Source organism: Plasmopara halstedii (genome assembly GCF_900000015.1).
Source record: "Plasmopara halstedii genome assembly, contig: Scaffold_253, whole genome shotgun sequence".
NCBI lineage: Eukaryota > Oomycota > Peronosporomycetes > Peronosporales > Peronosporaceae > Plasmopara > Plasmopara halstedii.
This window is the reverse complement of record NW_020187174.1, coordinates 128027-141909: the sequence shown is the minus strand read 5'-3', so window position 1 is coordinate 141909 and position 13883 is coordinate 128027. Positions and strand designations below refer to the sequence as shown.

Below are 13883 nucleotides of genomic sequence, written 5' to 3'. Positions count from 1 at the left end.
AAAATTTGGCGTGATCGTCTTCTGCTTTATGGCAAGCAGTTGGCGACCACGTCACACCTAGATAATGCTACTTCGGTACTTATAGTTATTCACATTTCGCTAATTAGAGTTGAAAATTCCTTTAACTGTACAGATCTCTCAGCCATTGCACCGAATGTGTAAGGTGTGAGTGAGTCAAATTTCTATTCTTATCATGTACCACCCCCTCTGAGATGCAGGCCACATTAAGATTTACTCTTTTTTTGCACTGCGGAAAGATAGCCACTTTTTAAGCAGCCACTCCGTCTAAAGTCCACCCTTTGCACTTTGAAATGTCAGCACCACAAAACATTTCAGACTGGATGTCACCCCGATATATGCCCTCATGTAGCATGGTTGCTACTTAGTCGCATGGACCACAGAAACTGCATATTTTAGTAGGTTAGACGCGCTCAAAAAGATCATTTGCCCCAATTCAGTCACATGGCTGGCTTGTCTGTCTCTTTAATAGGTATGCTGCATTTTAACACCCAAGCTCTCAGCCAAAGCGTTAAGTACTCGGTGCATGAAGCTCAATTTTATACAAAAAGTGAAGTGTCTGCTACTAAGGGTAACCATGCCAATATTTGCAATCGAATCGAATCAACAATTTCTTTCTCATCAAGCCTCGGCAAAAAACCTTAATACAATTAAATTTGTTGATATCAGCTAAATTACACGTCGTATCAAAATTTGAAATCAAACCTCAATGAAATTGAGAATTTTTTGCTGAGTGTGCAACGCAATGGCTGAAAGCCAGGCGAAGCCACGTTATAGCGGTATGAACGGTACCCAAGAGCTAGCTAAAAAAGAATATAAATAGTAAAATGACGTCTCTTAAGACCTGTTCTGCACTATCAAACGTAAATTCAGTGAGTGAGAAGACCTAGCGATAGAAACACTGTGCTCAATCTCATTGAGCAAAACCAAATACTCCTTGCTACATATTGTAGCCAGACTGATTAAGTAAACAAATTTCGATGACCAGAGCCTTCATCACTAAGACCGGAAGATATCTATGTTTGGGTTCATGAGGCATTCATAGGCTTACCAAACCGCCTATGTAAATTGCTGTCAGATCTGCAGATACATATACCGATATACAACGCAATCCCAATGATTTGGCTGTTTGCAATAGCACTGCTATATCATCATCACCTGCTAAACTATCGCTTTAGCAGCAGGGCCATTCTAACCACAATACCGGTATTATTGGGCGCGTATTTTGTGAGGAAAAAAATTAAGTCCATTCGTATGAGCCACCAGAACTTTGCCGAAATCACACCGCATGTCGCAAAGTATTGAACAACTCCTACCTTTTACATGTTCCAATATTGAGTGACTACTTCTTCATAGATGTTAGGCCATCAACATATAGCGTTCACCGATCAGTATGTAATTTTCATCCAAGGCGGCCATTTATTAATGTATCAAAGCCTTGGTACAATATTTAGAACTTCATCATGAGGCACCACAACACGCTAAGTCTCACGTGGGTCAGTGCTGTGATCGAGTAAGCCATGTGATAAGCAATAGCACTATAGAGTGCAATCGCGCGCTTCGATGAAGCGACATCTAAATCTAATATCTCAAATTTTCTGCTTCTTAAAGCTTTCTTCGCGCAACAAGTGGCGACGACGCCATCATGACATCCAACAAATCATAGTAGTAGCGAGCAAACCGACCACTATATCAAGTCAGCCCGGCTTACACGTTACATCAATATTATGCTTAGCAAAGATTGATAATCATCTCGCCATTTTCTTTAAAAGATGTGGTGATTATGTTTCTGTACGCAACAACTCATGATCTGTGTTGATCTCAAACGACTTCACAGCTGCACCTTGATTTGACGAAAGAAATCTTCGTTGTATAGATCCATCTTATGGTCACTATTTTTATGAGCCTAAATCATTTAAATCCAATCGCGATTACGCGTTCATGCCTATTGGCATCTGCTTGGAGTAGTTCACAAACTGTTGAATGCACCGAAGGGTCACAGACGACGTGGATTGACCGTAACGGTTTCAGCCGCGCATCGTACGTAATTGCACGATGATCCTTGATAAACCCTTTGTCAGATTTGCATAGAGCAATCGTATCGAAGATCAACAACCCTATATTGTGATCCACACAATCGCTCCGTTTAAGGCTGAGCCCCCTTGATCAAAAGGTACAGTAAAAACCAATTTTTCAGGTGGTCATCCGAAACTCGGCTTTTTTCCTAATGGGTTCGATAGACAACCTTGCGTGCGTGCCCACTTATGTATATATAATTGAGATCGAAAGGAGCACACAAGGCGAAAGGTGAGCCTCCGCGATCACCGCGGTTTTGCAATGCCCAGAATGGATGGAAATCATCACGACTGTGAAGAGTTCTTCCTGTGCGCTATCTGTACCTCAAGACAAAGTGTTGAAATACGCATTGGATGCAACACCCATTGCTATCACAAAACAATTAAGGTGGACTCGAGGAGTATCTGTGCAAGCCGCATCAGCCACATAATTTTGTAGAAAATGTAGCATTCGCGAGACTCTAGAGCTTCCAAAAGCACGACGAATCAACATCACAAAGCAATCCGTTTAGTTCGACTTGTACCTTGATGCTCGTGGCTACAATCGCATCATGACGACTTTGGAATTTTTAGAGCGCAACGACGAAATTAAGGATCCCAAAGAGTTGGCGCACAAGTTGCCAATCCAAGCGTCTAGGCTCTAGAAAAGCTTCTATGAGAGGTTTGGACACCATTTCCGATTTATATTCGTACTTCATACACGTAGATCGCTAGTTCCTGTATCCCTTAATTTGAACACACCCGATATGCCTGATGGCGGTGTCAATAACGGCGACATTTCTAATTTCCTACCTTATTCATCTGTTTTACCAAAAAGCTGCACGTTAGTGTTCAATCTCATGCGCGGCCTCTTATAATGGAGACCACATGCGGGACGCGCTGATGCTACATTTGGAGCATGACTGGATCCATGGACACCGCAACTTCTTTTATCCAGATTGAAAGGTTTGTCGGTCCCGACCACTAAGATGCTTGACATTAGAGGCCTTACGGTGGTTGCCGTTGGTTCTTTCGCCGGCGCACGGTTGGAAACTCACGGATAACGCATGCTCGATGCTGGTGAGCGTTCCCGACTGATCAATTTGCGCTTTCGGACCCTCGACCACCCGGTTCTCTTATCCTGTCGGGATCAACAATAGACATCAGTCTTGTAAGCGGGTTGAAGTTTTCGGTGACTATCAATCGTAAATTGAGTATGTCATCTTTGTTTGGAATACAGCCCCTCTCTTAACTCGCTGGTGGGATTAAACGCATGTTACCAAGTGCAACGATGGTGTGCACCTTGCACAGAGGAATCTTTGACGTTAAGAGTATGCGCTTACAAGCGCACAGAGGATGGATTTATACTTTTCTGCCGCTAGCGAAACCAAAAGCCTATATCGTAAATAGATGTCTAGATAGCCCTGCTATTTTACAAGTACAAAAATGTAAAAGTAGTGCTATTTAGAAGATTTTAAATTTGAATAGTTCTTCTAACAGAACTGTCTTCACTGTCTGACGCGCAGCTTTCAGCCCAAGTGTACTTTCGAAATCTCCTTTTCGTAGTTTTTACATCGTCATGAATCCCAATACTTGGTCCGTATGAAAGTGACACTGCTCTGAAATGCAATTGAATCTCTGTTTAATTGTACAGTATGTTCTAGATACTATTGCACCAAATGTGTAAGTTTAAGAAGCCTAGATGTCAGTAGTTACTCCGTTCCAATTAATATATTCTGCGTGATCCACCAATTGGCCAAACCAAGCAGAAAATAGCCTCCTAGCGCCTTTATCAAAGCTGTCTTCTATGCAGAACGCATCGTAGATCCAGTGAGAAAGAATTAAAATCTCTTAGCGTATCTATACGTCAAACAGTAAACGGTGAACGGTAAATACTGCATTTTCAGCGCAACTCCAAATTCTGCTCTATTATTGTGAAACAGTAAATCCTCAACCGCGACCCGGTAAATGTACTTCTGATTGTTTATGCGAGCAATTTGTAACCCCAAAGTACCTGGTCATGCCTGTCCCAAGGACAATCATATGAATTAGTTTAATCCAATCGACCAGTGCCGCAGCGTTTAGGCTTCTTAGTGGATCTCTTACGGCAAAATTTTCTTTTACTGTCCTGTTGACGAAAATTGGATGTCGATATGTTGGTTTTCGGTTATGGCGCGAACATCGTTTTTATTTGAACTATATTCGGACAAATTGTGGCTGAATACTGTATTAAAATAATTTTTAAAACTTTTGCCTGGCCAATTACTTGCACAAGTATTATGCTTTCGACGAAAAGCTTACAATTACGAAGCTTTGGCTCACTCATATATTAAGTTTGGATTATGTGTAAATCACCACTGGATGTCGGTTCCATAGTCAGCCTCCACCCTCTTCTTGAGGCACCTGAAAGCAAAAAAATTGATACACTTCACACAATCCTCTGAGTACATTTGCAATCATCTAGATGCGATTGCATTCATTCAAACGGCGTCTCAACAATGACACGGAAAAGTTCCTTGACGAAAAGTCGAGCAGGTGTAGAAAAACTCCTTTACCATCAAACTTCTTCTATCAATGGTTAACACTCGTGTGCTCGTCTCTAGGCTTGATGACAGCTTTGTAATATGTGTCAAAGACATAAAGGTAATTAGATGTCTAAACACTTGACTCTTCCAGGCTTTAGTGCAGCCAAACAGTGCACATTTAAAAAGGATTAACACCAAACCAGCAGTAAATGTCAAAGAAAATCAATATCAAGATGTTTGAAGGGAACTGACAAGAAGTTGACTCACGATTACAATTTTTTTTAGTTCACGTTGCTGAAATGTTGCCTCGATTATCTGTGAAAACCATAGACAAAAAATGCGTTTACAAATAAAAGAAGTAATCTAAGACTTCATGTTTTTTTCACAAGTACATCACAAAAGCCATTCTATTTACCTTGTCGTAATCGCGGATTTCTAGCGTCCTCCACCATAAGCGCGAGACAGTATGATGAATCAACGTAAATTCGACTAGATTAGAGTAAGACGAGTCCCGTTGCTTGACAGCTGCATGACTTCTAACTCTTGATAATACGCGATGCAAGCATTCAATTGTTGAGACGTAAAGCCTTTGCGCAGTACAACTGGCTCCAAGTCGCTCAAAGCCAGAACTTTCAAGTTGCGATCTGTAGCAAATTCCAACACGAGTCGGAAAATTTTCGACGTTGCATCAGCTGAGCCTCCGCTTCGACCGTAATTTGCTACACCAAGCTTATTACTTCCAGTACCACTTGCATCATTTTGCTCCGTCAACGACGCTTTCGATACGTACACCAACCGTATGGCTTCATCCACATCTTGATGAATGACCTCCGTTGAAAATCGCAGTCTTGCTAAAGCTTGTGATAGACGCAAGATACTTAGCAATTGACGCGCTGTCATGGCTGTCTGGGCATCATGTGCACCACCATCTCCACTCTGTCGAAACTTGTTTTGCTCTCGTTCACGAGCATGATCATTGACATCTTGCTGACGAAGTGTCACATAAGCTTCGACAATGTAGCCGCAAAGATGTTCCGGAATACTCGGTTGATACTGTTTAGCGATCGCAATGAAGTATCGCAACACTTCAGGACGTACCGGATCAAACTTCATCTCGGGGTTGCGTGAAAAGCGATGAACATACGTGACATGACGTGCCAGTGCTTCATCCTTTTCATAATTAGCGACATCCAGTAGTAGAAATAGCAAGTCAAAGCGAGAAAGCAGCGCATTAGGTAGATTGATATTCTGCGAAGCACTTAATTTTTTGTTGTAGCGACCAAAAATCGGGTTCGCTGCAGCCAGTACTGAAGTTCTCGCATTGAGCGTTGTGGTGATTCCAGCCTTTGCAATGCTTACCGTCTGTTGTTCCATCACTTCGTGAATCGCTGTTCGATCGCCTTCTTCCATTTTATCAAATTCATCAATGCAACAAATGCCCATATCAGCTAAAACAAGAGCTCCGCCTTCCAGCGTCATCTCTTTCGTAATTACATCACGCACAACTGCCGCTGTCAGTCCAACGCCAGAACTGCCTTTTCCTGTAGTATAAACTCCTCGTGGTGCCACAGTGGCAATGTGTTTTAACAATTGTGACTTCGCTACACCCGGATCACCCATGAGCAATACATTTAAATCACCACGCAGTTTCATTCCTTCATCCATTCTTTTTGTGACGCCACCAATCAAGAGTAACAACAACGCTTTCTTTACATCTTCGTGCCCATAGATTTCTGGTGCCAACGACTGAGATAATACTTCATACACATTATCCGAGCCTTCCTGCAAGCGCAACACGGCACTTTCCATAGCATCCGACGACTCCATGGCTGAGTACCGTTTTTTATGATTCACTACGTCCGTTGCCTCTAAGTACGTCTCCGTGACAAGTCCCATCTGCATCTGACGTTGTGGTGAGTACGGAAGTGGCAAGAAGACGCCACAAATAGTCACTAAGGCTCCAGGTTCGCATGTGCGTGTAAGTTCGCCTCGCAAATAAACTGTTAAGGAGCGGGGTATGTGACCCATTGGCACCTGATCGGGCAACTCTTGAAACTTAACTTCCTGGTATTTGTCAAACTTGGAAGCTTTAGTTTGCAGCATCAAATGACCTTGTGCTCTATTTGTAGCACAACGTGCACTTGGACACTGCGTCAGAGGATTAAACTGCCTTGCTTTGACTTCTTGATATACTTCCGAAGCACATGCTTCGCATGTGTATGTGGCAACCGTAAGAAGTGGTTTTACCGTTGAAACTCTCGTGACCATGCCTTTGATACGTACCAAAGTACCAACTTTAGAAGCTTTTACCGCTCGAATCGGTACAGCTTTAAGTTTTACGCCAGGAATCAAATGAACTTCAAAACGACGCATTAAAGTTGGTGGAAATGTCGCTGCAGAAGAGACCGACGCTGGGTTTAGACTTTCCCCATCATCTTGTTGACTCTGTTGAACTAATTCTTGAGCTCGAGACAGTCGCAAAACATCTAAAACATCTTGAGTATCGGAAATATCTTTTGTAGGAGGTGGCAGATTTTCATCGATTGCATCAGAAAAGAGTGCAATGTACCGACGAGCATTGCGTACGATTCGAGACACAAAACTTGGGTCATCTTTTTCATACTATCAACACAATGTAGATGAATTAAATTACACAAAGTGCTCAAAAAGATTCATAATAGTACAATTTCCACGTCATCCAAAGCAATGGGAATGGATGTTCGCTCTCGATTTGCCACCTCTTGCTACGATATGACCACAAATAATTCAGTATATACATGTGAAATATCATTCCAATAAAAGTATTGTACCATCATTCGTGCATATTTGGGACCCAACGCCGGGTCGTCCAAATTTGAGGTAAAATTTAGCAAAAAGTCACTGCATTTTGCTGTCAAAGCATCGTTAGTATACTTTAGCTAGAAAAATTAACAAAACGTCTAGTAGTAAAACCTTTCTCTTCAGCGTAATTGGACATGCCAACGCCTCCAGACGCACTGCTGCCAATCTGTGAGAGTTGCGACGTTGCCATGTATATGAAGCTTTGATTAATATGATGTATATAATTATTTACGCTTTTCTACCAATGAACATGTATGAAATATATGCTAATTTATCCAATCATACAAAAAAAATAAAGTTGAAGCGTCTCGATGCAGTGTGAGGTATTAAGGCAACTACGAGAGGAAATTGATGCTGTGTTTGATGCCCAGCAAAAATTCAAGATCAAAAGAGAAGTGATACAACCCGATTCAACACCTTTAACATCAAAATGGGCTAAAGTGACATCACTTTTGGCATCTGTAGATGATTCAATACTGGAAAAAACAAGTGCTGGACGTATCTCACAAGCTTTACGATCTTATAGAAGCCACATTAAAGATCCAACGCGGTTAGAATTTAGAGATAAAGAAACTAATTTGGTTTTGCATCGTGTTATGGACGAATGGCGTCGTATTGTGAACGAAGAGATTGGTATTGAAGAACGAGTTAATCGCGCACGACGATGGCAAGATCAACGTGTGTTGAACATGATTTTAATTGCTTGGCGACAGCAAGTTATTCATGATTTGATTTCTAAAACAGCAACGAATGCTTTAAAAAAGAAAACATTTGTATCGAAGCTGCAAGTAATGTGGGTCAGGTGGAATTTAGCACTACGTCAAGCGATAAAAAGAAAGAATTTTTATCGGAAAAGACAAGCGAAGGTATGCTATGAAGTGTTTCATTCGTGGACAAAAATGACGACTAGATGTACGAAACTTAGAATTTACAACGAAAAATCTATTCGGCTTCTTGTTGGCCGATATTGGAAATATTTTAGGGCAGCGATTGCGACGGCACGCTTTGTACGGCTTGGAATTCATAGTTTCACAAAACAGCAAATTGTGAAACAAAAAGTGGTTTATTTTCAACGTTGGATTGAATGTCTTGAGACGCAGAAACGATGGCAATTTGCTGCTCGATGGAGTGAACGAACAAGCCTATGCTATGCTTTCGACAATTGGAAAAACTTAATTTACGACATTAAAGAGATGCGTTGTATGTTGCAAAGTGCCACTCGACGCCAACGTCGCTTGAAAATGCGCTACATGCTTCATATCTGGAATTTGTTTACACAAAACTCGCGTAGCCAAAAGCAACGTCTTGCTGTCGTTTTATACGCGCTGCATCGTCGAAGAGCGTTTAGAATTTTAAAGATGCAGACATATTGTGATCGCAAGAAGGAGACCAAACTTCACAGCTGGATGACTCGACGAGCGTTATGGACGTGGCATCTTCGATCCCATCGAGACCGAAATTTACGACTTCGAGTTAAATTTTTGAAAGAAAAAAATGAGCATTTGATGCTCCGGGCTACAATTTGGCGTATGTGGCGCAATAATTACCATTGCTCTGTCGTGCTGCGAAATTTAATAGCAAAACAACGAGTCAAAAGACAACGAGAATGCTGGTTGGCATTCAATCTTCTAGTTATGGAACTAAAACAAAGGCGAGTCTTGATTGCGTCATTGTTAAATACACGTGAAGAGCGTCGGATACGGTTTGCCATCGACTCATGGCAGAATCATATCAAGATTTCCCGTAAGGAGAAGATGACAGTGGCTTTATGTGCTGGCTTTAGAAAGCGTAAACTTTTTGACAAGGCATTCAAAAACTGGAAAATTGCGATATATTATGCATTGAAGAAGAACTCAATGAATGATACGGCAGTTAAACACCTATCAGTCAAATTGGTTCAACATTGGGCAAAATGGGCGTTTTCGAGCAGACGAGAACTTGGAAAACGGATTTCCCTCTTACGAGAACACAGTCGACAAAGACAAATGCGGTATAGTGTTGCTCAGTGGAAGGAGGTAGTGTATAATCGACAAATACAACTTCGTCGAAAGTGGTTTAATATGTGGAAAAGGATGGTTGACATGCAGCAACGACAAAGCCTGTTAAAGGAATTGCACTACTTACTACAACTTCGATGGCGTTGGCAGCATTGGAAAATCTTCGTTTCACTGTGTCAGGAACTACGTTTAAAAGCTATTCAGGCTCGAAAATTACATGAGAAGCGTTTGATATCTGATTTATTTGTGATGATTTGGCTGTGCAAAACTAGAAGATACTTTCTAGGAGCTTCGAAATTGGCTGTATTAGCTAATAAACACGTGATCGTGGGCGTATTCACCCAATGGAGGCAGCGTCGGCAGCGATCAAAGGCAAAGAAGATTGCATACGGGTTTCATCGCCAACAGCTACAAAGTCAGTATTTTCAGCTTCTTTTTGCACTAACTGTAGGCTACAGACGCAAGGCCGTAGCTTACAACAGGCGTCAGCGTCTTTTGCAGTCGTTAGATGGCTGGACGAACCATTCTGCGACGAAAAAGCGACGACGAGAGGCGGAAATATACTTTTGTCGGCGTACGATGCGACAGGCTGTTCACTTAATGTTTTCAAGTGCTGGTCGCTCTATCATGCATCAAAAGCAACGCCTTGAGGCGGAAGCTTGGTATGAAGAAGTGTTGCTGCAACATGTCTTGTCGAAATGGTCTTTAGTTGTGCATCAGAGGATTACAAGTCGGTCAATAAGAAGACGTGTTGAATGGAATGTAGTTGGTGGCCATGTATTCCGTAAATGGCGTGAAAATTGTGTTGAAAAGCAAAAGTTATTGAAAGCTGCCGCATTTTACTCGACTAGGTTAGTAGCACGTTCGTGGCGTGCAATAATACGCGTCACGAAACGACGTCAACTAGCGTTGGTTATGTGGCACTACACTATGACATGCGTTCGCTTGCAATTTGGTTTTGACCATTGGAAACATGTTGTCAAGATTCGACGTGGTCAAGAAGCTATTGCTGCTAGTCTGTATCGGATGCAAGAGCAACAAATCGTGGAGCGACATTTTACCGCTTGGAAACAATTATTCACTGGTTGCAACATGGCACGTCGACAATTACAACGAGAGTTGCTTCGATGGCGACGCCTTTGCTGGCATCGATGGAAAGTGTGGCGTATTTTCTGTCGATGGCAGCGCTTTTGGCAGCTGAAAGTATTGAATGCCGCATTTTCCCTTGGACTTAAACGCTATGCTCTTCAGCAACAAATATATCGAGAGATAGCCAGACATACAACCCGAAGTTTATTGCATCGGTCTCTTACGCGGTGGCGTCTTGAACGGTGGTTGCTTTACAGTGAACAAAAGCTAAATAACGACGCGAAACGAATCGTTATGACTCGCTGGAAGACATTCGTGGTTGCCTGTCGTCAGAAAAGGCGGTGGAATCACTTTCGGCAGCAACTGCATCGCGCATATGCCAAGACTACGAAGAAAAACCATCAACGATCGAGTTCCACTTTTCGTGATTCGAGAGTGTTGCAAGCGCAGCTTAAGAAAATGCGTGTCTTGATGACTCACGTATTCCATGCGTGGTGCCTCGTAACTCATAGCCAACGTCGAAATGTCATTTTTAATTCAAGGTCGATGAGATTACACTCAATCCGCCCAGTGTCGAGCGCAACAAGACTAGCATTAGAATTCTGGGCTCATTGTGTGGTGGCCAAATACTTTGGCGCTTGGAAAAGCGGTGTAACGGCAAACAAGCGTATAACTTTTAGTGTTCGTTGCGTTGGTGGTTAAAGGCTTTGACGTTATGTGTCTTGTACAATTATCAATGACTAAGACGCCTAGTTATTAGCTCAAGTCTAAGACTACGGATTGAAAGCTAAGTGGACTCTGTCTCTGCTAGAATTGTAGCTGTGTTCTTGATCGGTTTAATGTCTCGGTGGATATCGACATGGAATGTACGAACGAAGCACGAAAAAATTGAGGGTGCGACCGTCCAAGAAAGTAAGTTTTTTAGCACATTGCGCGTCTTCCAGCTTTTCTGATTAGCTGTCTGCTAAAACCGTTTTTTTTCAGCAGTTCAGTGTGCAAGGAGACATTCATGATACTTTCAGTTGAACAAACCACGATCTCTTAGCCTGTCCGAACGTGAATAAAAGTGTAATAAATTATATACCGTCACTCATTATGTGTCGTACATGTCAGAAGAAAAGTTATAGCATTTAACTGATGAGTTGTCGCTTTGCAATTACTGCCTTAAATAAAAAAACGTCCCATAATATTTGAGAATAATTTAAAAAATTCTTGCTACTTTGGTCAAAAAAAAGAAAACTCAAGCTTTTGTCAGACCTTAACTTATTCGTAATGGCCATTAAATGATATTTGTCAACAATGTAACAAAGTATTACTTGAAAGTTTATCAGAAAACTTGCTCTTAATGTTCCAAACCGTCACAACGTTTAAGCCCAATCATCAATTACAGCTCGAATTTGAAAGAAGAATGAGAACTGGCGACAGGCTCTTTCAGTTTTACCACACAACGACATAAAATTCTTCTTAGAAAGTATTCGTCGTTTTACACCATAAACAACAAGGAAAAGCAAGAATGTGATACCTAAGCTGAAACGACTATCATTATAGCAATGAGAGACTTTCTTCCCTCACTACTTCTAAAAACTTTCCTTATCTTCATAACTCAATTCACCATTCTAGATTCAAACAAGCTTTAGAATTTACTGAAGTCAAGTCTAATTCACGAAAACGCACATCATGTTGCGGCGTAGTTTTCAATCCTACACTTTGATCTCTGTCATGTTCACTTTAGTCGTATCGGGTACTCAAACTGGATTAATTGGTGGTTTGGTGGGTACGATCAGCGATGTTGCCCCAAAGCTCATTTCGTCATTAGTTAAAGTTGTGAGCCCCCATTATGACCCGCACCGATTTGTCATTATCATGGATGATGATATCAAGTCCGTCATCGATGCTGTTGCCAACCCAAGCGCAGGTCCTTGGACAAATGACGAGCGAGCTCACAACATACAAAATATTGTCAATGCTCTTAAGCAACATGCACAAGAAAGACAAGATCCAGTGAAACAAGTCCTTGAAAAGGCAAACTTTCAGTATACAAGCAACTGGATCAGCAACACAATTGAAGTGGTGGATTGTCCTACAAATCTCGTGCAACAGATTCTCGATGTGACGATAGTAAAAGAAATCATTTATGACATAATCATAGATCACGACTCGATTGAGTCTGAAATTGATGCGACGAATACTACGATTCCTATGGGATGGGGTGTCAAGAAAATCAACGCGCCGAATGTGTGGGCTTTAAACAATACAGGACAGAATATTATTGTTGGAAATATTGATACGGGTGTGCGAAGTACACACGAAACTCTTGTCAACAACTGGGTTGGTCCATACGGATGGTATGATCCAAAACAACAGAGTGCAACACCTTTTGATGCCAATGGTCATGGAACTCACACAATCGCTACGATTGCTGGTGGTAAAGGTGTGGGTGTTGCTCCTGGTGCTAAGTGGATGGCTTGCAAGGGATGTGGTGCAACAGGGTGTACGCTCTCCCTTTTAATTGCATGTGCAGAATTCATGTTATGCCCTACAGACACGAATGGCAATAATTGTGATCCAACAAAAAGTCCACATATTGTTAGCAATAGCTGGGGAAGAGGTCAAGGTATGGGCTACTTCCAGCCAAGTCTTGATGCTTGGCACGCTGCTCGCATTATTCCAGTTTTTTCAGCCGGTAACTTGGGTCGAAGTGGGTGTAGTTCAGTGGGATATCCAGGTGATTCACCCGATGTTCTGGCATCTGGAGCCACCGATATGAACGACGTCTTGGGCGTCTTTAGCAGCCTCGGACCTTCTGTGAAAGGACTAATCAAACCTGATTTTTCAAGTCCTGGTGTTGACATTCTTTCTGCTTGGAATCGCGACGATTCTGATTATAAATTGATGTCGGGAACGAGCATGGCTGCACCTCACCTCGCTGGTACAATTGCTTTGATTTTAAGCGCACGTCCTGGCTTGAGCTTCGATGCTGTCAAGACATTATTGATTGGTTCGACTGAACAAGCTTTGCCAAAAGCTGTTTTGACGTGCGGTGGAACGCTGGATGATGTCTATCCGAACAATCAGCACGGACACGGCCGTATCAATGCAGAGAAGGTTGTCAACGCTGCACTTGCGTTGTAATGGTTTCTTACAATTTGTACATATGATAATAATGTATCAAATATACTCTCTTCAACTCAAATAAATTGGATTTATACACAACAAAATGACAAAATAATTATCATTTGATCAATTTTATAGCGCTCACGACCAGTTTTGCCCAAGTTAAAAGAACGGCTTAAAGCATCAGTTGCGCGATCGAATTGTAGGAAGGCATCGTGTGAGTGTGTTGGAAACAAGTTGAGTCA

The 13883-nt window shown here is 41.9% G+C and overlaps 4 protein-coding genes across 4 annotated transcripts; 3 read left to right on the top strand and 1 right to left on the bottom strand.

Moving 5' to 3' along the window:
* Positions 1–2368: 2368 nt before the first annotated feature.
* On the top strand, positions 2369–2737 carry PHALS_04072 (uncharacterized protein; the record flags this gene model as incomplete). Its single annotated transcript, XM_024722071.1, has 3 exons — positions 2369–2494; positions 2559–2604; positions 2667–2737. The coding sequence occupies 3 exons, from the start codon at positions 2369–2371 to the stop codon at positions 2735–2737; spliced, it is 243 nt and encodes an 80-aa protein (XP_024573184.1).
* Positions 2738–4090: 1353 nt separating this feature from the next.
* PHALS_04071 (protein prolifera-like) lies at positions 4091–7628 on the bottom strand (the record flags this gene model as incomplete). The annotated part of the gene is made up of 9 exons (XM_024722069.1): positions 4091–4096; positions 4179–4200; positions 4736–4749; positions 4865–4912; positions 5013–5040; positions 5139–7219; positions 7282–7341; positions 7408–7487; positions 7550–7628. The coding sequence occupies 9 exons, from the start codon at positions 7626–7628 to the stop codon at positions 4091–4093; spliced, it is 2418 nt and encodes an 805-aa protein (XP_024573183.1).
* Positions 7629–7749: 121 nt separating this feature from the next.
* PHALS_04070 (uncharacterized protein) lies at positions 7750–11226 on the top strand (the record flags this gene model as incomplete). Its single annotated transcript, XM_024722068.1, has 1 exon — positions 7750–11226. One exon carries the CDS (start codon positions 7750–7752, stop codon positions 11224–11226), a length of 3477 nt encoding a protein of 1158 aa, XP_024573182.1.
* Positions 11227–12201: 975 nt separating this feature from the next.
* Positions 12202–13656, top strand: PHALS_04069 (serine protease family; the record flags this gene model as incomplete). The annotated part of the gene is made up of 1 exon (XM_024722067.1): positions 12202–13656. One exon carries the CDS (start codon positions 12202–12204, stop codon positions 13654–13656), a length of 1455 nt encoding a protein of 484 aa, XP_024573181.1.
* Positions 13657–13883: the final 227 nt, after the last annotated feature.